The 27,007-nt window shown below is 48.2% G+C and overlaps 1 protein-coding gene across 1 annotated transcript in view; it reads left to right on the forward strand.

The window, feature by feature from the left end:
* Positions 1-26,826, forward strand: part of Psd2 (pleckstrin and Sec7 domain containing 2) — a 41,267-nt gene extending 14,441 nt beyond the window's left edge. Inside the window, 8 exon segments of the mRNA XM_028886756.2 lie at positions 14,983-15,072; positions 17,028-17,071; positions 18,044-18,234; positions 18,413-18,483; positions 18,871-19,028; positions 19,813-19,957; positions 23,024-23,167; positions 24,743-26,826. Of these exon segments, the coding sequence (XP_028742589.1) occupies positions 14,983-15,072; positions 17,028-17,071; positions 18,044-18,234; positions 18,413-18,483; positions 18,871-19,028; positions 19,813-19,957; positions 23,024-23,167; positions 24,743-24,952 (1,053 nt within the window). The 3' untranslated portion in view covers positions 24,953-26,826.
* The last annotated feature ends 181 nt before the right edge of the window (positions 26,827-27,007 follow it).

The raw sequence follows: 27,007 nt of genomic DNA on the forward strand, positions 1-27,007 counted from the left end.
GGACAGTGTTTTTCCTAGCAGACCCGGGAGGTGGCTGCCTTGCTTTTAGATTTGGCCCCATCCTGGTTTTATCCGCTGGTTCTGCCTGGGTTCTGGCTCCTAAGAACAGTGAGAACAGTTGAGGCACGCGGGAATTTTTTCTTTTTAAATTTTCAAGACAGGGTCCCTCTGTGTAGCCCTGGCCATGCTGGAACTCTCTCTGTAGACCAGGCTGGTCTCGAACTCAGAGTTCCGCCTGCCTCCGCCTCCCAAGTGCTGGGATTAAAGGTGAGCACCACTGCTGCGCCCGGCTGAGGCACGTGGGAATTTAAGACACGGCAAACAGATGTGCCATCAGGACACATCTGTGGTAGAGTCCATGCCTTGCTCTACCAAAAGGCCGTGCGCTCTTCCATATCTCCTCTAAAAGCCCAGATGTGGCCTTCCTGAGATGCCATGCCCCAGACAGCTGGTCTCTGCCAACCACATGGCGGGTTACTCTTCAGGGGCCTCCTCCTCGTCCTTCACCCCGTCAGGCCAGTGAGTGGAAGAATAGGTGTGGGGTGCCCAGGCCCCCGGCACCTCCAGGCTTCCCACGCTCACTAATCCCTTCCTTCCTTCCTCTGTTGGCTACTGCTCTGGGCGCCCCTGCCCTCCTCCTCAGGTGGTAAGTGCTGCTGTTAGAGTGTGCATGCTCCGTGCTTAGACCCGCCCCCATTCACCCTCTGTGTCCTATCCCACCATCTGCCCCACCCAACTGCCCTCTGGCCGTCACTCACCCAGGGCTGGTCAGAGCCCCTCCGGGGAGTTGGGTAGATTTTAGTGACCCAGTGACAACAGGTCAGTATGTCTGACTCTAGAGTAAACCAGAAAAGTCCAGGAGATATGGGGTGTAGGAAAAATCTGGGCTAGACAAGCATCACAACCTAGTCTTGCCTGCTTTACTGAGTAGCTGTGTGATCCTGGGCAAGTCACTTCCCCTCTCCCAGTCTCAGGTTCTGCATCTTCTCAGGGCAGTGATGATTTCCTCCAGTGTCTCGGGGAGGATTATGAGTGGCAGCGGTCCGCAGCCCAGCAAGGGTTTCCGCTGTGAACAAGACCACCTCATGCCCAGTGGGATCCATTGCTACTCTTACTCCTTGAGCGATGGACAGCCTGTGGGTACAGCCTTGAGGCTGGGGGCACCCGGAGTGGCCGAGGGAGAGGAGGAGGAGTAGCCGGCTGGGTTTGTGGGCACATGCATGTAGATGATGTATATTCCCCGTGAGCGGAAGTGGAGTGAGCACCCTGCCCAAGCCAGCCCTCTCCCCGAGATCACTCCCTCTGTTCACAGGTGTCGCTAGCCATTTGAAAGAGAGTGCTAACACCCCCCCCCCACTCCACACTGTGCCCGCTGTCAGTGGAGAGGCCCCCAGCATGGTGGGCCTTAGCCGGTCTGGGCCCTTCAGCTGAGGAGGGAGCGGTGGTTGATTGGGGTCTTCGCACTGCTGGAGATGTGGAGCAATAAATCCCTTGTAGCAGTGTTGCTCAGCAAGCAGTGTGTGTGTGTGGTGGTGGGGAGGGTGGGGAGCCAGGCTAGGCTTCTCTGTGTCTGCCCACAGCAGAGCTGTATGGCCTGGAGCAAACCTGTTAACTCACCAAGTCTCTGTTGATTTCCTCCTCTTGTAACCCTTGCCTGTGAGTCTCTTTTTTTTTTTTTTTGTTGCTAATTTATTATTTTATTTTATGTGCTTTGGTGTTTTGCCTGCATGCATGTGTGAGGGTGTCAGGCCTCAGTGATGAAGCTGCCGGTGGGAAGGTCCCGGGAAAGAGGCGCGATTTGACGCCTGTCTCTAAGGCTTCCTTCCAGGTGAGCCATGAAAACAGGCTAGGATTGCTCTTACCTCAGTGCCATGGCAGACACTCAGGGAAAGGCTGGCTGCCCTGGGTCAAAGGTGATCATCAAGTGTCACCCTCTGAATAGCCACCCGGGTGGCACCTAACCCCAGCCAGCCTCTACTCTGGGCAAGGATGTGGCCTTAGGGAGATGGTTGCCCTGGCCTGAGAGAGCCAGGGGCACAGTCATGAGATGGTGCTGTGGAGAGACAGACTAGCTGTGGCTGGTTCCAGCTAGGGGACAGAGGCTGTGGGAAAGAGACTCCAGGGCCCGGGGCCCAAGGGAGGTCCTGCTGATGGAAATGGGGACAAGGAGACACTGGGCGTTCAGGGTTCCCAACCGTACACCTTCTTGGGCTGTGCCGTCATCTGGGTCCCCTGCCCCTGGACATGTCTTTTTGCCTGGAGGCTGTCTACTATCAATATTACTTTTAAAGCAAATGACTTCTTTGGTTTTTCTTTTTTCCACATCTTGGCGAGTCTTGCTTTTTTGGCCTAGAGAGAGGTGGACTTTAGTGAAGGGTTTGACTTGGAGTGTGTTTTCTAGAGTGACTATGATGTCCTTATATGTCAATAAGGGCAGGCATTCCATGTTGTGGAAATCTTGTGTACACTCACTGATTAATTTCATCGTGGTGAAATATGGCAGCAGGCGCTGACTATTTTAACCACTTAAGAACACAGGATGCAGCGGCTTTGAGGACATTCCCAGTGGTGTGCACTCAGCACTACTGACCCATTCCAGAATTTTCCCTCACTCTCAAAATAAGCCTCACACCTGCCAGCCCTCACACCTCCTTACCTCTCCCCACTCCCTGGCAATGCGGACATGCTTCCCGCCTGTATGGATCTGTCTGTTGTACATATTTTGTGTGAGCAGAATCGTACAACACCTGACCTCCTGTGTCTGGCTTGTTTCCCTTGATGTGTTTTCAAGGATCATTCATGTTGTGTCATGTGCCAGTACTTTATTCTTGTCTATGGATGAATAGTGTATCATTGCATGGACATGCCACATAGGTCATATATGGACATGCATGTGAAATTATGAAAATTTGTGTGTAAGTTTTAGTTTGTACACCTGTTCTCAATTGTGGTTGTTGTTGAGACAGGGTTTCATTATTTTGCCCTGGCTGGCCTGGAACTTGCTATGTAGACCAGGCTGAACTCACACTTACAGAGATCTAAATTGCCTGCCTCTGCCTTCTAAGTGCTGGGATTCAGGGCAGGTGCTACCATATCTACCTCAATTCTCTTTTAAATTATTTACAAAAAACCATCTATTTTGTGTGTGTGTGTGTGTGTGTGTGTGTGTGTGTGTGTGTGTGTGTGTGTGTGTGTTGGGCACATGTGGAGGTCAGAGGTCAACTTACAGGAGCTGGTTCTCCTCTTTCTCTATGTGGGTCTCCCAGGGATGGAACGAAGATCCACAGGTTTGTCAGCAAGTGCTTTTACCTGCAGAGGTGTCTGCTAGTCCTTAGTTTTTCATTTCTTTTGGGCATATGCTCAAGGTAGGCTTCATGAATTATGTATATTTTTATATTTACAGCATATTGGCTAAATATTTCCTATCCCTCCAGCAATACACAGGGTTCCAACTGTCAGCAGCAAATTGACCTTTGCTGCCATTTTGGAAATATTGACATCTTAGTGGATGTGGAATACCACTTTAGTCTTTCAGTTTGACTTTGGTCCTGGGGATTGAGCCCAGGCTCTGCTCATGCCTGGTGAGTTCTCTACCTCTGAGCTACAGTGCCAACCCCACTGTGGTTCTGATTCACCTGTCTCCATGACTACAGGACTGAGTTGCTTCCCATGTGCCTGATGGCCATTGGTGTGTGTTCTTCGGAATATCTGTTCAGGTCCTTTGCCCACTTCATTTTATTTATTCTTTATTCTACAGCGTTGGCTGGGTGCAAACTCACAGCTCTCTTGACTCAACCTTTTAAAGTGCCAGGTTATGGGCATGCACCATCAGGCTTGGGTCCTTTGTCCAATTTAAACGGCGGTTTTTGTTGTTGTTGCATCCTGCTGGCTTTCTGTATTCAGAACTCTAGACTCTTATCAGGCATATGACCTGCAGATATTTTCTCTCATCTTATGGTTGTTTACTCATTCTCTTTCTCGCTCTCTTTATAGAGTCTTGTGATGTTTTTAAAATTTGAATGACATCCCAATTTATTTCTCTCTCTCTCTCTCTCTCTCTCTCTCTCTCTCTCTGTGTATGAATGTGTGTGTGTATACATGTACATATGTGTGTGTGTGAATCTGTGTGTATATATGCGTGGAGCAGGCCAGAGGTCTATCTGGAGTGTGAGTCCTCTGGAGCCATCACTGGGACCTGGGACTCGCTGATTACATTAGGGTGGCTAGCCAGCAAGCTCAAGGAATCCTCCGGTCCCTTTTTCTCCAGCCCTGGGATTACAGCATGCACCACCAGACCAGACTTTTTACATGGGTGCTGGGCTTGAACTCAGGACTTAATGCTTGCCCAGCAGGTGTATTACTGGCTGTGCTCTCGCCTCAGCCCTGCAGCTGTCTTTTTTTGTTTGTGCGTTGGGCATCGTGAATCAGAAACCATTGCCAGTGTTGTGGTGGCACAGCCTTTAATCTTGGTACTCAGGGGACAGAGGCAGGTGTACCTCTGGGAGTTTGAAGTCAGCTTGGTCTACATGTTGAGTTCTAGGTCAGCTAGGGTTACATAGTGAGACCCTGTCTCAAACAAACAAACAAACAAACAAGCAAGCAAGTAAACAAACAAACAAGCAAACAAGCAAACAAACAGACAGACAAGCATAAAAAAGAAACCATCACCAGAACCAAGGCCATGAAGGTTTGCCCTGTTTTCTTCTGAGAGTTTTTCCTCTTCTACCTAGTTTTGAATTTTTCTTTTTTGTTTTCTTCAGCACTGAAGATTGAATTTAGGACCTCAAGTGTTCTAGGTGGGCACTCTTCCACTGAGCGCCAGCCCTACACTTAGTTTTAAATTCTATTCTGAGTAATGATACACAGTGTGAGATACAGATTCAACTCCATCCATTAGCATTTGGACATCTGGTCCCAGCATCATTGATGCAGACGATTATTTTCCCATCACACAGTCTTGGCAGACTTGTTAAGATCTAGTCTGTTGGTAAGCATGGTGTTATGTACTCAAGAGGTTGAGGCAGGCAGATCCCAGAGTTTAGGCTTTTGTGCTGCAATAGATCCTATCTCAAACAACAGCAACAACAAATTGATTGATAGTAAATTATAGGTTTGAGGCTGGGAACTCAGCGCATAGAGCACTTGTCTAGAGTTCATGAGACCCTCAGTTCCATGCCCAGTATCCACAGAACTGGATGTGGTCATACAAACCTATGATCCCACCACTTTGGGAGGTGGAGACAGGAGGATCAGAAGTTCAAGGCCACCCTTGGCTATGTAGTGAGGTTGAAGCCAGCCTGGAAGCCTTATCTCAGACAAAAATTATAGGTTTACAGCTCTTCTTAGGTGAGTTTTCACTACTGTGACTCTCTAGGGAGTTCTCAGTCAGGAAGTTTGATGGGTGAGGTCTATTTTTCTTTGCTGAAGACTGAGTGGGGGGTGATCTCTTGCAGTTCCCTACAAAAGTAAGAATTGGCCTTTGTATTTCTGAAGAAGTGGGGTGTCGGGTGTGGGGTGTGGGGGGGGGGGGGGGGTGGGGGTATGGTAGGGTGTGAGGTGTGTAGGGGTGTGGGGTGTGGGGGTTGCGGGAACATAGAGATTTTAATGGAGATCAGCTTGAGTATTCAGGTCGATTTGGGGAGAATTGCCATTTTAGCAATGCTAAGTCTTCCTAATCCATGAACAAAGGACGTCTTCCTGTGGATTTATACCTTCTTAATTCGTTTTAGAACTCTTTTGTAGTTTTGAGTATACGAACCTTTCATCTCCTTGGTTGAATTTTATTTGAACCAGGGCCTCAAGCTGTAGATCAGAGCCTGGAACTCACTATGTAGCTCAGAGTGTCTCAAGTTCACTGTGTGTCCCCCCCCCTGCCCCCCCCGCCCGCCTTAGCTTCCTGGGTGCTGGAATTACAGGCTTGAGACCCCATGCCCAGCTTCCTTGGTTAAATATATTGGCATTTTATTATTTTTTACTGTTTTGAACAGGATCTCACGTATCCTAGACTGGTTTGGAGCTCAGTATGTAGCCTGGGATGGTCTTGAACTCATGATCCTCCTGCCTTGGCCTTGCTTGTGTTGGAATTCTAGGAGTGAAGTACTATGCCTAGTTTATTTTATGCAGTGTGTGTATGTGTGTGTGTGTGTGTGTGTGTGTGTGTGTGTGTGAAGTACTATGCCTAGTTTATTTTATGCATTGTGTGTGCGTGTGTGTGTGTGTGTGTGTGTGTGTGTGTGTGTGTGTGTACGCATGCATATAAGTATGGAAGTCAGAGATGGACACTGGGGGACATTCTTCAGTAACTTTCCATCTTATTTTCTGAGACAGTGTTTCTCACTGAACTTGGAGCTCACTGATTGAGAGTATCCAGCAAGGATCCTCCTGTCTGTCTCCCCAAGTGCTGGGATTACAGACGCACACTGCCACGCTGGCTTTCACGTGGGGGCTGGGATTACATTTCCAGGTCCTCATGCTTGCATACGAGTACTTGACTGACAGATCCATTTCCTCAGCTCCCTCATTTTATTCTTGTTGATGCTGTTGCAAATAAAATTGCTTCCTGAACTTTATTTTCTAATGGTTCACAGCTAGTAACAAATCCAATGGGGGCCGTGGAGACGGCTCAGTAGGAGGAAACACTTGATGCACAAGTGTGGTGACCTGAGTTCGATTCCTCGAACCTGTGTAAAGGTGGAAGGAGAGAACCAACTCTGCAAAGTCTCTCTCTGATGTCCACACGTGTGCTGTGGACCACACCCCCGCCCCCGCCATAGATCATGCACTTATACACAATAGCAAATTTAAAACATTTTCTTAATTGAAAAGAGTGTTGAGGTTGGTTGGTAAAGGTGAAGGTGCCTGCTGCTGGGCCTGATGACCCTGGCTGATCCAGAAACCCACATGGTGGAAAGAGAATGACCCTTACAAGTTGTTGTATGTGTGTTCTTCATGCATATACTGGGCATATGTGTACACACACACACACACACACACACACACACACACTAAATGTAACTTACAAAATTAAGACCAGTGCTAGACACTGGTTACCTCTCTTCAAGTTGTTGGTCAGGGGGCGCTATAGGTACCTAAAACATTACCAACTATTGTCACTGCTCTTGGTTATCTTCCAGAACTTGATTGTCGTTGCTTTTTTTTTTTCCTCTTTGGGGGCCTGCCACCCAGCTCCCAAATAAATACATAAAACTTATTCTTACTTATGAATGTCCAGCCTTAACTTGGCTTGTTTCTAGCCAGCTTTTCTGACTTAACTTAAATTACCCTATTTTTCTTCTTCTACGTTTTGTCTCTGGGCTTTCCTTTTTACTCTGTGGCTGGCCCCTGGCGTCCTCCTCTCCTCCATTTCTCACTTCTCCCTCTTCTCTTCTCTCCCCCTGAGCCTAGATTTCTCCTCCTATTTGTTCTCTCTGCCTGGCAGCCCCATCTGTTTCTCTGTCCTGTTTAGCTGTTGGCCAGTCAGCTCTTTATTAGACCTTTATTTTTAGGTGTTTTAGGCAGGCAATGTAACACAGCCTTACAGAGTTAAACAAAGGCAACGTGAAAGAATGCAACACATCTTTGCATCATTAAACAAACATTCCACAGCACAAACAAATGTAACACATCTTAAACTAATGTAACACATCTTAAACTAATGTTCCACAACACTTAATGGCAGGACCCGAGAGCTGAAGACACTCATACTTGAGTCACAGAACATGGAGAGATCAAACTAGTACTGACCTGGAAACTTTATCCCGGGAGATTGGCTAGGTGCCATAATATTGGCAGGTGCTATGCACACTATTTGGGGAGACAAGTTATCAACAGTTTTACCCAACTGTAAACACTGCAGACTATAATAATACTGGCCTGGAAAGATACATTTACTGGTGCAATGGTGGAATAATTGTTATGGGAGTAACCAGCCACCTCTGCTTGGACTTAAGGTCTGCAGCGCAGGACAGACTCATACCCGATACCTTTAACTATGCCAGGAAAGGCTGGATAGGTCATAGGCTCTAGGGGAGAACCTACTGCTGTCATCCTGCTACATGGACATAGTATTAAAACTCCCTAGGCACTTGTTTTTCTATCCATGGATTAGATCATCTGTCTGTCAACTGTCACCAGAGAAGTTTCTTTGTACTGTAGGTGGTGGCTACTGCAGAGACCCACAGCTGGTCAATGTGCAGAGAATAAGAGGCTGGCGAGTGCTCAGCCCTAAACTGGTTATCAGTATTATACCCCCTCCTCCTAAGGCTCAGGATTAACAATGGAAGAGGGGACATAAAGGCTGTAAGAGTCAGAGGTAGTGGGAAACTGCAGCAAAATAGTGTTTTCTAGGCATGAGAGGGCAGTTACACACAAGAATTTGTGGTGATATACTGTGGACCCCAATAAAGCTTACCTGGGGATCAGAGGACAGAGCCAGCCACTAAATTAGACATAGAGGTCAGGCAGTGGTGGCACACACCTTTAATCCTATCACTCGGGAGGCAGAGATCTGTCTGGATTTCTGTGAGTTCAAGGCCACACAGGGCTACATGAGAGAAACAGAACCAGGCAGTGGTGACACACGCCTTTAGTCCCAGGAAGTAATGTGGCAGGACACAGAAAGGCATATAAGGCGTGAGGAAACAGGAACTCACTCTCTTGAGGCTGAGGATTTCGTAGAGGTAAGAACTAGTGGCTGGCTGTTCTGCTTCTCTGATCTTTCAGCTTTCACCCCAATATCTATCTGGCCGTGGGTTTTTTATTATAAGACCTTTTAAGATTCGTGTTATAAGAGCTCACAGCAGCTACGACTGCATGTACAAGAGCCGCACATGATTGAGCCAGCCAAAAGCCCAGCATGGATGGGGAGGGGCTCGAGAAATTTCACCTTTAGATGAGAAGCGATTGGCAATTGACAGCTGCTGAGCAAGGGAGAGCTGGTTTGCTGCAGGGATGCAACCTCTGAGGAGCTGCAACCTCTGAGGAGCTGCCCATGCTCCCGTGGGGAGCCCAACACCTGCGTACACATACATGCAGCACTAAGTGGACTTGGGTGGAAAAAATGAGCCCATGAAGTTGGGAGGGAAAATGGTGGTGGGGGATAGGGAAGCAGTTGGAGAACAGGATGTGGGGGTAGATTAGATCAAAACACATTATTTGGATCTATGAGATTCTCAAACAAAACACACACACACACACACACACACACACACATTTTTTTTTTTTTTTTTTTTTTTTGGTTTTTCGAGACAGGGTTTCTCTTGTGTAGCTTTGCGCCTTTCCTGGAACTCACTTGGTAGCCCAGGCTGGCCTCGAACTCACAGAGATCCGCCTGGCTTTGCCTCCCGAGTGCTGGGATTAAAGGCGTGCGCCACCACCGCCTGGCTACATTTTTGTTTTTTGAGTCAGGGTCTCACTATGTAACCTTGGCTGGCCTAGAACTTGCTATATAGACCAACCTTGCTTTGAAATCACTGAGAATCACCTACCTCTACCTCCCCAGTGTTGGGATTAAAGTTTTGCACTACCACACCTGGTCTAACACATGCTACATTTTTAAAATCTTGAAAAAAAGAAATACAACTGATTTTTATACATTGCTCTTATGTTTTGCAACTTCAATAAATGTGTTCATTAGTTTTAATGCTTTTTCTAGATCTTTAGCATTTTCTGCATATAAAATCATAGTAACTGCAACTAAAGATAAAGAACTCTCTCCTTTTTAATTTGATTTTTCCCTCCTAAGGCTCTGAGTAGGACCTATTTATTTATTTATTTATTTATTTATCTATTTATCCATTTATCTATTTCTATTTATTTATTTCTGCTTGATCTTCTTATGAGTGAGTAGTGGAAGGAAATGAGGACATGGCCCCTCCCAGGTCTGGTTGAGGAGAAAGCTTTTATTGTAGATATGAGGGAGAGTTGAGGCATAGGCATCTGGAAGGGTCCAGAGTGAATCCAGCCATGACAGGAGAGAAAGAGAGGGGGAGCGGGCTGAGGAAGAGAAGAGAGAGAGAGAGGAGAGAGGGCAAGTGGACTAAGAGGGAGCCACAGCCCACGAGTCAAGAGGGAGCCAGCCGGGAGCCAAGGGAGCGTGTGGCCGGAATGGCTGGATCACGTAGGGAAGAGAAGCTGGAGAGGTTTAGGGTGTGTGTGTGGGGGGGTGAGAAGTGCTGGGAGGAGCCACAGGTACAGAATGATTCTTGTCCTGGTTTTTTTTGGGACCTGACAAGTTGTATTAAGATCTGCAACCAAAACCGTGACTGCGTCATCGTTTGTCAAGTTTTGTGTCCTGCATGCTGTTTGGTATACACTGGTTTACGATGATTGTGTTTTCTGCTGGAACGACGCTCTCATTACTGCAAAAACATCACTCCCTTTCTCTTTTAATGCTTCCTGCCCTCAGGCTGTCTTACAGACATTAGTGGATCTGCACTGGAGATGTTATGTTAGTTGTATGGTGTATCCTTTTCTAAGTTTTGTCTTCCAAGATGCCTGTTCATTTATATTTAGGGTATGACTCTTGCATCATGTACTTTACAAATATTAGCTCTGATAAATTTCTTTTAATTTGACAATTTAATGAATTATGACATATATTAACTTAAATATACCAGGTTAATCTTGTGTTTTGGTACATGCCTTTAATCCTAGCACTCAAGAAGTTGAGGCAGGAGAATCATCAAGAATTTGAGGCCAGCCTGGGCTACAGATTGAGTCCCTGTTTTAAAATAAAACAAAGCAATAAGTAAATAAACAAACAAGCCAAGTTACTTTTTTTTTTCTGTTTCATTCATCTGTTCTTTCTTTCTTTTTTTTTTTTTTTTATAATTTAACCTTATGTGCACTGGTGTGAGGATGTCAGATGCCCTGGAACTGGAGTTACAGAGAGTTGTGAGCTGCCCTGTGGGTGCTGGGAATTACTCTTAACTGCTTAGCCATCTCTCTGTAGACGAATTTCTAAACAGTCTTATTAAATAAGAAACACAGAGCCAAACACAGAGGTATAAGCTGTAGAGATCAGAGCAATAGCGGCCAACTAACCTTAGCTCCCCACCTCGCCATAGCTTCCCAAGTGAGAGTCTTCCTGTTTAACCTGCACCTTTATTGCCTTCCTGTTCTGCCTTCTCATTGGCTCTAAGCCCAGTCACATCACTTCCTCGTCACTGCCTGTCTCTACAGACCTCCAGGTCTCTATGGTTGGTACTGGGATTAAAGGTGTGTGTCACCACACTTGGCTGTGTCCTTGACCACACAGAGACTCCGCCTGCCATGTGATCAGATTAAGGGCATGTGCTACCACCGCCTGACTTCTGTTTATGGCTTGCTATGACCTCTGATCTCCAGGCAAACTTTATTTATTAACATACAAATAAAATATCACATTTCAGCACAAATAAAACATCACCACATCTCTCCAGCTTATTCTTTCTTTTTTCCTGCTTCCTTGTCTACTTTTACATTGTTTAGGTGTTTTTTTAGATTTCTGTTTTCCTCCTTTGTTATCTTCTTAGTTGTGCATTCTTTCAGAATTCTTTTTTAAAAAGTCTGCCTTTTGCAGTGCTGGGGATTTGAACCAGGGTCTTGCCCATGATAGGCAAGTACTCTACCACTGAACTACATACCCAGCCCTCAGAATTCTTTTTTTGGTTTATGATGTACATTTCGACTTGTTAAAAGTGTGTTTACCTCTTCTGGGGCCACGTGGCACCTGCAGACAGCTAAGTTCATTCACTACTCTCTCAGCTTTCTGTCTTGTCACGTTTCATTCTTCTCCATGCTTCCTGCTTCCCCTCACTCCCCTCTCCTTCCAGCTTCCTGCTTCCTTATGCTGTCTTTTTCCCACTCTCCCTACATCTCCACACTTCCTGATTCCCCAAGTGCAATGATTTAACAGCGAAAGGCGAAGTGGGTACCTTTCAGTGGGCCAGGCCAAGGGATGCCACTAAGCAAGCACACCACGGGCAACAGTTAGTGCAAGAGGTTCATTGTGGGGTGGTGGGGGTGGGGGTGTCTCAGAGGGGGGCCATGAGAGAGGCAGGCAGACAGACAGAACAGGCAGGAGAGGTCAGAGAGCTTGCTGTGTCTGGGGGACACCGTTGGGGAGTGCATGTGTCTGTGGAACAGCACAGGTGATGATGTACCTGCCTCCGCAGCCTGGCAAGAGGTGATGACATACCTCCCTAGGCAGCCGAGGTAGGCTGCCACTGTGGGAACTAACGCCCAGCTTCCTGTTTCCCTATGCTTCCTCCTTGTCCACACTTCCTGTTTCCCCATGCTTTCATCTGAACTCATCTTCTTCTTGACTGAAGAATTCATTATAGCAGTTCCCTTCTTGGTTTCACTTTTCATGTTGACATGTGACTGGGGTATTTCTCAGGACCCCTTGCCCTTGGTGGGCTCTGAACTCTAATAGGGTCATTTGGTTCCTCAGCCATTGGGCTGTGCCTCAAGAAGGGAAGTTTCCCAGTGCAGGGCTCTACATTCCTGGATTGGCAGGAACTTGACCTTGATGTCTGCTTTGTATTTCTCTAGGGCCTTCACACAGGTGTTTCATTAATACTTTAGCCAAAACTTCTTCCGCTAGTTTTTATTCAGGTGTATGTACATGTTCCGTTATGTATGTGTGCCACATGTGCATACCTGTGAAGGTCAGAAGAGGGCATCCATTTTCTTGATGCTGGAGTTACAGAAGGTTGTCGACTACCCAGTGTGGATGCTGGGACAAATCAGGTTGTCTGGAAGAGCAGTAAATGCTCTTAACCTCCGAACCATCTCTCCAGACCCCTAACAGTTTTTTTTTTTTTTTTTTAAATTGTGAAGGTATCCTTTGTAATAAGGATATGTCATTATTAAGATTAAAAAGCTGTTTATTATTTATTATTATTTTTATTATTTTATTTATTTTGAGACTGAGTCATACATAGCCCGGGCTAGCCTCAAACTCACTGTACTACTGAGGATAACCTTGCACTTCTGATCTTCCTGCCTCCTCAAGTACTGGGATTACAGGTATATACTAGCATGCGCAGTTTATGTGGTGGTATGGGTCAAACCTAAGGCTTCCTACATACTAACTAAGCAGACACTCTTATCAACTGAGCTACACACGCAGCCCATTACCTAGCTAGTTTTTGACTTTGTATTCTTAGTGGCTGAGAATGCTCAGTGTGTGTGGAACCTGGAGCACACGGCACAGCCTACAGGCAGCTTCAACAGTTTGGAGAGCGTCTTTCCAGGTGCCTTAGGTGGTCTAACCTCTGCCAGGCAGCTTGGCTGTTTCTGCTTCTTCCAGGTGTCTGGACTAGCCTAAGAGTCTTGGCGCTTTCTTTGAGAGTCTTTGCAGCTTGGCTTCATCTGAGAGGAACTGTCAGCTTTTCTTGTTTGCTCTGGCAGGGAGGGCCTAGTGAATCTGGTCAGCTTCAGGGACTTCCTGAAACTATTTTGAGTTGTTTGACTTCCTGCTTAAGGAACTTCCCTGAGTGATGAAATGTTTTAATATTGGAGGAAACGGTTGTATCACACACCTACCTAGAGGTCCGACTACTCACAATGAGCTGGGCCCTCCCACATCATCATTAATTAAGAAATACAGGACAATCTGATGGAGGCATTTTCTCAGCTGAGGTTTCCTCTTCCGAGATAACTCTAGCTTGTGTCAAGTTGACAAAAAACTAGCCATCATATCTATAATCTCAACATTGGAAAGGCTGAAGCAGGAGGATCTGAAGTTTGAGGTCAGCCTCTGCTATGTGGTGGGACCCTGTGCCAAACATGCATGCGCGCGCATACGCGCGCGCGCACACACACACACACACACACACACACACACACACACACACACACACGATCGCCTTGCAGCAGTACTTTCCACATTATTTCTGTGTTATATGAATGCCCTACATGAAGTTCGTAGAGATTCTTTGTTAAAGTAATGCCAACATCAAGAAATTTGGGACAGTGCAAATGGAAATCTGTCCTTGGAGAATCCCTGCACACATGAGCATGTTCAAGGCTCTGAAGTGTGAAAATAAATTTGCTGGACTATAATATTCGTTTATTTATTTATTTGCTTATTACTTATTTATTTTAGGAAGTACATATTCCCATGTCATGGGATGCTAGCATTCCATAATAAAATATGAGGAAACATTGCCTTAGAGCAAATGCCAGCTCACAAATCCTCCCGTTGTTGAAGTGCTACCTAGGGCCTCTCCCGCAGGGCTTCTCCAAGGATACTTTGAGAGTGTGAATGACAGGTGGTGGACTTGGAAGCCTGGAGCTCTTCTGCTAGTGAGAGGTTAACAAAAGACAGAATTTGGGAGTACAGCCGTCCATCTCCAGCTCTTTGCTTGTAGCAACGAGAACCTGATTCTCTTTGTGCCAACCCAGCTCACTATGGATCACCCATATGTGCTGGTGGTAATTGATTTTTGATCTCATGAGACCAAACTCCTTACTTGACCTGCTTTTGGGAGGTCTTCCTGACCCCACGCTGTGCAGGTGAGAGGGTAAAAATATGGCAGAATATACAGAGCTGCTCAGGAACCAAAAGGCCTGGGTTCAAGTCCTGGTGCTGAGTGACCTTGGGAGAGTGGGTGAGAGCATGGGCTTTGATGTCAGACACACTGGGTCCTTGCACTTCCTTCGCACACCACCTCACCTTCTCATGCTTCAGGCTTCTTACCTTGTGACAAGGAGAGACGATAATGCATGTCCAGTACAATGCCCAGAGCAGAGCAGGCACCTGGCACACTCAGCTAACCAGAATTTGGGGAGAGCCTTTCATGTTGCTTGTGGATCAAATAGACTTTGAATGCAAAACTGTTTTGTAAATTCTTGGAGATGAAGGAGTAGCCGGGCAGTCTTACCTTCACTGCTGCCCACCATGCTGCCTCATCCTGTCTGGCCGGGCAGGGCAGGGGGTGTGGACCACACCAGCCTTCTCCCCTACTCTCAGGCAGAACCATTTCTCCATGACAGAACATTGGCAAGAAGATGTCCTGCCAGCAATTCATCGCCAACTTGGACCAGCTGAATGATGGTCAAGACTTTGCCAAAGACCTGTTGAAGGTATTATCTGCTGACGTCCTCAGGCCCCTTGCCCTGCCCCACGTGAATGGAGTAACGTTTGCCCCACTGAGTCTTGACCTTCTAGACCCACAGCACTGCCACCCTGGGACACAGTTGGAGACTGTTTAGTTCCTCAGTTGACTGTTCCGTCTTCTCCAAGAAAGATAGACAGTGAGGCTCTCTGCTCTCGGATTTTGGTGCTCCAGTCACCACCATTTCTACCACAGCAATAGCCATCACTACCATCAATTGTTATGGCTGCCACTCACCACCACCACCACCACACCACCACCACCACCACCACCACCACCACCACCACCACACCCACCACCACCACCACCACCACCACCACACCACACCACCACCACCACCACACCACCACCACCACCACCACCCACCACACCACCACCACCACCACCACCACCCCACCACCACCACCACCACCACCACCACACCACCACCACCACCACCACACCACCACCACCACCACCACCACCACCACACCACCACCACACCACCACCACCACCATCACCACCATACCACCACCATCACCACCACCACCACCACCCACCCCCCCACCACCACCATACCACCACCATCACCACCACCACCACCACCATAACCACAGGAAAAGGCTCACTTCTTCCTCCATCACCAGCAATGAAAGAAATTAATTTTCTTTTGAGGCTGAGGCCCAGGGTGAAGTTTTGGCCTTGGATAAAGAAGAGCAGATTTATTTTTGGGGTATGCATAGATGATGAGTTCATTTTTAGATACTCTTTTAATTTCCTTATGGTGCTATAAGGGAATTGAATGGTGAATCTAAGGGAATATACGTATAATTATTATATGTCAGTTACAGAAACTAAAAGAGAACATTGTCCTTGCCTCTCTTTTTGCTATGATTATCCATCAAGAAGTAATCTGTTGAGAACACATCTTTAAGATCAAGCCAGGTGGTAGTGTCACATGCCTTTAATTCCAGCACTTGGGAGGCAGAGGCAGGTAGACCTCTGAGTTCAGGCCAGCCTGATCTACAGAGAGAGTTCCAGGACAGGCAGGGATACACAGAGAAACCGTGTCCAAAAAACAAAACAAAACAAAACCCCAAAACCCCAAACCAAAAAAAAAAAAAAACAAAAAAAAACCAAAAAAACCAACAACAAAACAAAACAAGATTAAATCATCACCCATCCATTCACTTTTCTCCATCTACTTATCCATCGTTTACCTACTTCTCTACCTACCCATATATTCCTCGTGCATGGATGCACTCATCTGCCCCACCATATAACCGTTTACCTACCTATGTACCTACCCGTTCACCCTTCACCCATTCTTGTGCTCCCCAAAGCTACTGCTTTTTTTCATGTAGCTCAGAATGGCCTTCAACTCACTGGGTTGCCAAAGATGACCTTGAGCTTCTGGTCTCCTTGCCTCTACTTCCCAAGTGCTGGGGTTACAGGGATGTGCTACTGTGCTGGTTTTATGTGGTTCTGGGCATCAAATCCACAGCTTTATGAACACTAGATAAGCAATCTATCAAATGAGCTACATTTCCAGCCCTCCAAACACTCATATACCAAACATGAATCCATCTGACATCCACCCATTTACTTCCCAACATCCCATCTATCCACCCACCCTGTGACATTCTAAACTTTGTATTGAGAATTCAGTGGTGAACAAGATAGACATTATTGACCTTGGGAAGCTTACAACCTCCTGGCTAGACAGACAGTAATGACTGCATAACGAAATATCACCCATCCATACACCCGCCTATCCACTCATTTATTGGTCAACTGACATCACACAAGTATGAGTCAAGCTTTACCCACTAAGGCAGAGGTGCTCCCCTGCTACAGCCGCATTGCGGAGAGACATGGGGATTTCTCTGACTCTCCACCTTAACTACTTTCTCCCTCCTTCCCTTTTCTCCGCCCGGATTCAGACGCTTTACAACTCCATCAAGAACGAAAAGCTGGAATGGGCCATGTGAGTAGTGATCAAGGGTGTGGGTATGTGTGTGAGATTGGCTACCAGGAGAGGGAGTGGCTGGGCATGCAAACCACTCTCCATGGTGCTGATTTATCCTGACCCAGGCCCCTGACAAGCCCTATCCAGCCGGCAACACCCATATGGGCTAATTTTTGACTGGATTACAGGTGTGCAAAGTTTACATTGCTGTAGAATAGATCCAACCATGAATTTAGTTCTATGAGTGTCTGTGACTGTTTTTTTTTTTCTGTACTGAGGATATTGTGGAGTTCCCAATCAATGACAGCTTTCTCCCTCTCGGGCAGTAGGAGGGCAGGAGGCACAGGTCCCCTACAGCACTAGCAGTATGAAGATGTTTGTGCTTTTGGCAGTGGGAAGGGGTGAATGCCCCAACTATGAAGGCTGTGTACAACCATCAGCAAGGAAGGATGGAGGTGTTGCTGGTTGGTGAAGTTGTGAGAGGCTCTGGAGGGGGTCCCATGGCTTAGCTCCCCAGAGAAGATTGTGCCTTTGGGTATGTGTGGAGGCCTAAGTCTCAGGGAGGCCAACCCTGCAGAGAACTGGCACTAGTCTACCAGGGCTCCCATGGTGGCTGGGACTTCAGGGGCTTGCCCCGTGGTTCTACTATTTCCTGCTTGTTGGCATGACTTGTGCAACAGCTTCTGCCTGCAGGGGGCTAGTGCTCCTGGGCCTGGAGAGGAGAAGGAAGATTGGAGGGAGGAGACCTGAAGAAAGTCTCCAACTCTATGTTAAAGACGAAGATTAGCTTAGCGACCCTGAATCAAAGAATGGGCATTGAAGGTCAGGGCTGAAGATGAAGGGGAGGGGTCAGATCCCTGGAGCCGTATTCCGGAATCTTTTGTCTCCAGCCTTCATACCAGAGGGGTGGCTGATGGGAAAGGCTGTGGCAAGGGGTGGGGGGGGGCAGGGCCTCTCAGGAGGTGGCTCTCAGGTCTGGTACCTTCCTAGTGATGAGAATGAGCTGAGAAAATCCCTGTCCGAGCTGGTGGATGACAAGTTTGGGACGGGCACAAAGAAGGTGACTCGGATCTTGGATGGTGGCAATCCATTCCTGGATATCCCGCAGGCCCTCAGCGCCACCACCTACAAGCACGGCGTGCTGACCCGGAAGACCCATGCTGACATGGACGGCAAGAGGAGTGGGTGGCGGGCTGGGGAAGGGGCCTGGGAGGGAGGGGTGCTGGTGTAGGAGGGCCCGCCCTTGGCCATTCCTTTGGGGACACGCGCGCGCGAAGGTGGACCTGCAGGGGGTGACGTGGTAGGAGTTACTGAGGCAGAAGGTTGCAGCCACGCTCCCTGTGCCTTTTCCCTCCTCAGCACCCCGTGGGAGGCGTGGCTGGAAGAAGTTCTATGCGGTGCTCAAAGGGACCATCCTGTACTTGCAGAAGGTGAGAGAGAGGGCGGCTGCTCCAGAGCCCACCAGAAAGGGCTTGCTCAGTCTCATCCAGCCCCTGCCTGTGGTACCCAACTCAGGGTCTTCTGGCTAGGACGGGCCTAGAGAGGAGTCCGGGCTTTCTTCTATTAAGGGTCTGACCTGGATTCACTCAGGAACTTTGAGGGTTTTGGGAAAGGGACTCTGAAATGCCAAGTGGATTAGCGTTAGGCCTCTGGGACAGAGTGGGATGGGAGTGGGGAGTACATGGAGTGATTCTTGTTGGGGTCTGGGAGGGTAGAGGTAATGCAGAGGAGAGGGAGAGGGAGGGAGGGAGATGATGACGGGATGTGGGGGGGGGCAGTAAGCCACAGCCTGGAGTGACGCTCCGCTCCTCCCTCAGGATGAGTACAGGCCCGACAAGGCTCTGTCTGAGGGTGACTTGAAGAATGCCATCCGGGTGCATCATGCTCTGGCCACCAGGGCTTCTGACTACAGTAAGAAGTCCAACGTGCTCAAGCTCAAGACAGCAGACTGGAGGGTCTTCCTCTTCCAGGCACCGTAAGTAGGAGCAGAACCGAGTCGCCTGCGCCATCAGTCCTCGAAACTCCACCCTCTTGGCCTCAGGGTGGACACCTCAGCTGCCTGGGCCGACGGCCACAGACTTGGTGTGTCTGCTTCAAGTCTTCCAGAGCAGCTGTTCTCAGTGTGGTCCCCTCTCTCTGTCACCTGGAAGCTGGGTGGAGACGCCCCACCTCATTGCCCCATCTTAGGCCCACAGAGTCGGACTGGGTCCGGGAAGCCTGCAGGGGCTGCAGGTGCACGCTGGAGTCCTGAAGGTTGGGATGATAGACCCCGACTCGACCCTTGACAGAGACGCAGAGGCTGTGGGGGAAGGGCTCCCTCTACCGTTGCTGGAAGGCCTGCTCTGCTGCACCCGATCCCCTGTGCCTAGAAATGGGGTTTTCACGTATCAGACAAGCTTCCCACGAAGGAGACTAGTATGCGAGGACTGGGGACCGAGTGGGAACGCGGGCCAGAGGTGGGGGCAGGACGGAGGTTTGCTCACTGCAGCTGACCCTGGAGTTCATGGGCTCTAGGACATCGGTCCAGACCGGAGCAGGTTTATTTCATGGGAGTCCAGATGGGAGTTCCCTATCCGGTTCTGACCAGGCTCATCCACGCAGCTGCCCACTCCCACCTCCTTCTTCCTTCCTGTCCTTGCCTAGGTACCAGGGCCTTCTCGGCCAGACTTCATACTGAGTACTGCATGCCAGGTGCGGGGGAGGGCTGCGGGTCCTGCCGTGAGAACCTGGAGCCTCTTTACGTTATCGCTTGTCCCCAGGAGCAAGGAAGAAATGCTGTCCTGGATCCTGAGGATCAACCTGGTGGCTGCCATCTTCTCCGCACCTGCCTTCCCAGCGGCCGTCAGCTCCATGAAGAAGTTCTGTCGACCCCTGCTGCCTTCTTGTACCACTCGCCTCTGCCAGGTACAAGCTCCTGGCTGAGGCCGCTGGCCTCCGCTCAGCTCTTTCTCTGGGTCATGTGGCCCTGGGCTGAGGGACACCAGGGAAGGAGAGCTATTCTCCCACCCCATCCCCCACTGGAGAGATGGAGACCCCCAGAGACACAGCACACAGAGGCCAGGCAGTTCTATGATGGGCGGCATGGGCAAGCTTCCCTGACAGAGGCAGTGCGGCTTGTGGGTGTGCTTGTGGGTCTGTGGCATGAATTGAGACGCTGTATATGGCAAAGGGACAAGTGAGACTTGGCTAACCCTTCATCCAGTGCTCTATTTGTGTTTAAAGATTTATTTTGTGTGTGCATGTATGTGTGTGTACATTGTGCACTTATGCATGTGCATGTGTGTATGTGTGCACGTGGCATGTATGTGCACATGTGTGTATATGTGCATGTGTGCATTGTGCATATATGTGCATGTGTGTGTATGTCACATCCTGCTTAACATGATCTTTAGTTCTATCAATTTTCTTTCTTTCTTTTTTTTAAGATTTATTTACTTATTATGTATACAGTATTCTGCCTGCATGTGTCCCTGCAGGCCAGAAGAGGGCACTAGATCTCATTACATGTGGTTGTGAGCCACCATGTCGTTGCTGGGAATTGAACTCAGGACCTCTGGAAGAGCAGTCAGTGCTCTTAACCACTGAGCCATCTCTCCAGCCCTCCTCAATTTTCTTAGAAATGACACAGTTTCATTTTTATTTCAAAATGTATGTATAGTGTGTATGTTCCTGTGTGAATTTATCTGTACCACATGTGTGCAGGTGCCCACAGAGTCCAGAAGAGGGCATCAGATTCCCTGCAACTGGGGTAACAGGCAGTTGTGATCTGCCACCTGGTGTGAGTGCTGGGAACTGAACCTGGTTCTTCTGGAAGAGCAGGAAACGTTCCTAACCATTGAGCTACCTCTTCAGCCCCCATTATTTCATTCTTAATGGCTGAATAAGACTTCACGTGTATATACACTACATTTTCTGTATCCATTCATCTGTTGCTAAGCAGCCAGGCTGACTCTGTCACTTGGCTGTTGTGAACAGTGCTGCAGGATGCATGGGTGTGCAGGGATTGCTGTGGTGTGCTGACTTGGATTCCTTTGGGTGTATTCCCAGGAATGGTACAGCCGGAGCATATGGTAGCTTTTTTAAATTTCATTTATTGTTTTGTTTGTGTATGATGTGTTGGGGGTGGGGCACACACGGCATGGTATGGTGGATGTCAGAGTCTGCGCCCTCCTCTACCTTTCCATGGGTTCTGGGATCTAATTCAGGTTATCAGACTTGTTTACGCAAGCAGTTCACCCACTGGGCTACCTCTTGGCCTTCTCTACTTTTAGTTTCTTGATGGCTTCCCTCCATAGTCTCCTCAGTAACTGCACTCTCTAATTCACAGTTCCACCACAGTGTGTGAGGAGGCTCCATTCCTCCAGCCTTCACAAGTTTTGTGTTCCACTCTTCTTATACAACGTTTTTTTTTGAGACTTCATTTATTTTATTTTATGTGCATGGGTGTTTTTCCTGCACGTATGTCTGTGTCCCTTGCATGTGCCTGGTGCCTGTAGAGGCCAGAGGAGGGCATAAGATCTCTAGGACCTGGGGTTGCAGATGGTTGTGAGCCAACATGTGGGTGCTGGGAATTGAACCCAGGTCCTCTGGGAGAGAAGCCAGCACTCTTAACCATGGGGCCATCTGTCTAGTTCCTATTTTTCACTTTTTAGAAACAGTCCAGTATTGACATTTGTCTTAGGGTTACTCTTGCCGTGATAAACACCATGACCAAAAGCAAGTTGGGGAGGGAAAGGTTTATTTCACTCACAGTTCCATAAAACAAACAGTTCATCATCAAAAGCAGCGAGAGCAGGATTCTGGAGCAGGAGCTGATGCATGGGCCATGGAGGGGTGCTGCTTACTGGCTTACTTCCCATGGCTTGCTTAGCCTGCTTTCTTAGAGAACCCAGGACCACCAGCCCAGGGATGGCACCATCCACAATGGGCTGGGCCCTCCTCTATCAATTACTAATTAAGAAAATACCCTACAGCTGGATCTTGTGGAAGCATTTTCTCAGTTGAGTTTCCCTCCTTTTAGATAACTCCAGGTTGTGTAGAACTCATGTAAAACTAGCCAGGACAATATTCTTTTTTATCTTTAAATAGCTTAGTTATATTGCGATGAAAACCCCATTGTACTAATACTACAGATTCTCAGGGTCCTTTGGACAGCAAAGGATAAAGGATGGACCAGAACTTGAGAACAGAGGGCTGGCAAGCTGCAAACTTCCTCCTTCAGTCATTGGCCCCTTTCTATCAGGACCTTTATCTCTCCACAGAGCTTCAGGGCATCCTGTGTCTGTATAAAGCTTCTGTGGTGTGTGTGTGTGTGTGTGTGTGTGTGTGTGTGTGTGTGCACATGAACACAGACACACACCATGTACACACACACATCACATGAGCACACATATGCCCACATGCACCCCTGTTTGCCTGTACCACAGGTATATCCACACATCCATGCATGCATGCAGATTGCTCAAAGGGCCTCTTCACTGTGAATGAGTAGGATGTGTGTGCACTGGCCTGTCAGTGCCAAGTCTACCTTTAGGTGTGATCTGGATCTGCAACCGTCACGCCTATCTGAGAATGGTTGTGAGACGATGTACGTGCTACACAGAAGTCGGGATAACTGGGGCCAGGCTGACCCTTGGCCCAGCATGCTTGGGTGCACACGTGGAATTCTATGCAAGGGGCTGTAGTGGTGGTGTCTGTTTCCCAGTGTGTATACTCACATGTAAAAAATGTAAAGCCGTCTTATCTCCTGAGCCTGCTGGGCACTGAGGAGGGCTGGTGTCCCTGTGAGGAGGGAGGAAAGAGGAAGCTGGAAGGAGCATTCATATCTAGAGCCTACCTCTGCACCTATGTGTGAATTTGAGAACTCTGGTGTCAGCACCAATTTCTCTTTGGCGAAACCGCTTCCAGTGGGATGGGTTAGCCCACCCCTGTGACATTCCAGACCTCACAGACCTGGGCTTGTCTTTGCAGGAGGAGCAGCTGCGGTCTCATGAGAATAAGTTGAGGCAGGTGACTGCGGAGCTGGCTGAACACAGGTGTCATCCAGTGGAGAGAGGCCTCAAGTCCAAGGAGGCGGAGGAATACCGGCTGAAGGAACATTATCTCACGTTTGAGGTAGGTCTTGGGAGGTGCATGGCAGAGGTCAAAGCTGGGGCCAGAGGAGGAGGCCAGCTCCCACCCTCCACTTCCTGCCATCAGCATCAACATGCCAGGGTCTCTAGTTTGAGACTCTCCTGTGTGGGACTCTCTTAGGCAGGTGTAAGCCACAGTGTCCTGTGGTCAGTCTTGTACAGTCTGGCTGTCAAATATTGATCAGTCTTGCCTGTGCCTGGGTCTCTCCAGGAGCCCCTAACATCTACTCTGCAATGTGAGAATAGATATGACAGCAGGTGTCGTGGGCTTGCTCAGGGTGAGGTCTGGCGTTCTTCCCTTCCTTGCATGGGCTGAGTTCACCTTCATGTCAATGCTGTGAAAGGGTTTCTATAACTGTACCCATTTGACAGAAAGGTAAACTGATGCTCAGAGAAGGCAGAGCACTGGCCTGAGGTGACATACCTAGGAAGAACAGGACCCAGGATCCTAACCAGGTGATGGCTGCAACTCTGGCATCTGAGTCCTCTCTTCCTTGGCTTGATGTGGGTGGAGAGGACATGGGCAGAACTTGGGGAAAAGGCTCCCCTGATGGTGGAGAAGGCCTGAGGCTCAGAGTCAAGGTGCTCAGACACTGCTAGGTCCCCTTCCTAAATGTTGATAGCAACTTACATCCCTTTTAAAATGTTTATGAATGCATCCATTTCTTCACGCCCTTACCAACACTGGGTATTCAGAAATGTTTTAATCTTCATTGACCTCACAAGCTTAACAATCATTGTCTCACTATCTTAATTTACATTTTATGTTATTAATTAAAAATATTTCTTTTTATTTATGTGTGCCTGTGTGCATTCTGCATACTCGTTTGTTGATGCCCGTGAAGGCCAGGAGAGAGGATCAGATCCCCGGGTGCTAGAGTTACAGGCTGTTGTGAGCTGTCTAATATGGACACTGAGACCTGAACTCAGGTCCTCTGCATGAACGGCAAGCTCTCTTAACTGCTGAGCCACCCCTTTTTAAAAATCGTAGTTGTGGCGACACATAACAAAATGGTGCCCTCTTGATTGCCTTTAAGTGAGTAGCTCAGTAGCTTTCTTCACATTGCACCAATCTCCAGACTTCTCTCTCTCCCCAAAGGGCAGCTCTGTGCTCATTAAATATAATTTCCTTATCCTTCAAAGCACGGAAGTTTTAAATATCAACGCAGTCCCAATTATCCATTTTTGTCTTTATATATCTAAGACAGCATTGACAGTATTTGGATTTTCAAGGTATAAGTGAGAAGCTGGGCGTTGTGGGGCATGACAATAATCCCAGTACTCAGGAAGCTGAGGCAGGAGGATCACTGCAAGTTCAAGGTCAGTCTAGTTTGCAGTGGTTCCAGGCCAGCCAGGGATACATAGTGAGATAAGAAATGTATGAGTGAGATTTATGTGTATGTAGTCTGCCTATCTTCTATTGGATAGTCTATTTCCTTTTTCTAGATACCACAGAAGTCAGTGCTTTGCTACTTAGTTTTCTGAGATGGATCCCCCACCTCCATTTTGTCGCATCTCTTTTGACTTTATTTTTGGCTTTTGTCTGCCCTTTTCCTAGAAAAGCCGTTATGAGACCTATATCCACCTCCTGGCTGTGAAAATCAAAGTGGGTTCAGATGACCTGGAGCGGATCGAGGCCCGGCTGGCTACTCTGGAAGGGGATGACCCAGCTCTCCGGAAAACACACTCAAGCCCTGCCCTCAGCCTGGGCCACGGGCCTGTGACTGGCAGCAAAGGCACCAAGGATGCCTCTACGCCTGATACTTAGCTGGTGTGGCTGTGCAGGCCCTGGAGGCAGGCAAATGTCCCCAGAGGGGTCAGTGAGCACAATTCCAGCCAGAGGCTGCTTGGACCAAGCTCCAGGCAGTTAACCGGCAGCCGGAGGGGTATGGAGAGCCTTGCGATCAAGGAGATACCATTCACGGCGCTGATCTTCTCACATTCTGGGCCACCTCTGGCCTAGAATCTCTCCTAGCCCTGGCTGCCCTCAAGTCATGGGACCTGGCTTTGCAGGTCAGACATGCTCCAGGGCTGCCAGCTGGAGAAGCCCGCCTCTGTTGCTTCCCCAGGCCCTTTCTCATCCAGCTTCTCCCTCATCTTGTATTTGTGAGGATGGGTCTGAACTCTGGGTCTAAGCTTGGACACCTACCCTGTCTCCTCTTTCCTCTCAGCTGACCTGCAGCATCAGGTCTGTGGACCACCAGCAACGCCTTCTCCTTTCCTTTTCCCAGCAACCTTTGCAACTGGTCCCGTTCTCCGGCCTCACATTGCAATAATCTGAGGCCTAGCCTCCACTCAGTGCCAAGCTGATTCCACTCACATGTATGCTCGCCTCTCCTTTTATCCACAGAGGCCTCTCCTGCCTCTTTTTTATATGGACACATATAAATTATATATATATGTAAAGAACTCATTTAAAGAAAGTTTGAGAACTACTACCAACTAGAGGATGAAATAAGCTCATCTCAGAGCTCGGCCTGCTATGGGGCCCTCCGCCGCCGCCCTGACACTCTGGATGGAAAGATGAAGACCCTCTGTGTGGTTTTTTTTTTGCCTTTTCCTCTTCCAGCTGACTTGTGATTCACAGTCAGTTTTCCAGTTGATGCTTTTGGACTAAACAGGATATGGGTGTCACCTCCTCTGTCCCAAGGGTGTCTGTCCTGTGGGCTGATGGCTCAGGAGCACACCTCTGTCTGTTTGGATCTTCTTGTGAATGCTGCCGAGGTCGCTGAGCTCCAGCGTGGCCTCTGCGCAGACCTACTGGCAGGAATGAAGGTCACTGTACCTTGCGGAGCGCCACCTACCAGCAAGCCCAGGCTGGATGATAGAATAAGGTGGAGGAAGCTGTTCGTTCATTCATGGTCTCGGGGAGGAAGGAGGTGGAGTAGCAAGGTTTTAATTTTTTTTTTTTTTTAGTGAATCAGAAAGGCCTAGCTAAGGACGTAGTTGAGAATAGAGACACATCACAGGTTGACATCCTTTAAACCTTGCATCACATAGACCAACAAGTGAGTTGGGGGGCGATGGGGGGAGGATGGCCCTCTCAACAAGCTACCGTGAACCAGTCTTTCCTATTGTTTGGCCAACAGTTTGACCTCTTTGGTGACATAAGCCTTGTGACTAAGCGCCTAACATTTAAGGTCCGCTCCCATTGGATGTGGGGAGCTGTTGAGTATGTGGAGAGGCGTAAGGGGTTTTAAATCCAAATTGTTTAAATTGGATTAGCTGAAGTGTGTATTATAACCAAACCATCTGGCCCCTTTGTTTTGCTCAGGGGAGTAAATGCTCATTTGAATGAGATCAGAAAGGCTATTTAGGGCCAGTAAAGAGACCTCAGCCCTTTGTCCAGCTGCCTGAGGGTCCTTTGATTTTCAGGCCAGTGTCTCACTCTCTGTGTCCTGGGGGTGGGGGCGACAGCAGAGGTGCGAGCTCATTAGCCACAGACCCGCGCGGTTTCCCCCGACACTAGTCACGCTTCCCATCAGTAAAGACATTTTTTTAGTTCGCTTCCTTAATTGTATAATTCTTTATTTGTAAATTATATACATGTACTACTGTACTAAAATATTATGTACATTATAAAACATACACAAAAATAGAAATTTAAAAAAGATGAGATGAAAATAAATCTAAATCAAAGTTCTAATATTTTTTTTTTTCCTGCCTTCTAATAGACCATCACGTTCCTCTCCCCTAACTGTTGCCCCTAACATGCCCATAAGGATTAGTCCAATCCAGGGCCTGACAAAATGCAGTAAGTGGTCTGCTCCATCTAGAGGTCCTGGGAAGTTGTCCAGGGCTCAGGAACTCCTCCTGATGGCTA

This window comes from Peromyscus leucopus, chromosome 19 (genome assembly GCF_004664715.2).
Source record: "Peromyscus leucopus breed LL Stock chromosome 19, UCI_PerLeu_2.1, whole genome shotgun sequence".
Classification (NCBI taxonomy): Eukaryota; Metazoa; Chordata; class Mammalia; order Rodentia; family Cricetidae; genus Peromyscus; species Peromyscus leucopus.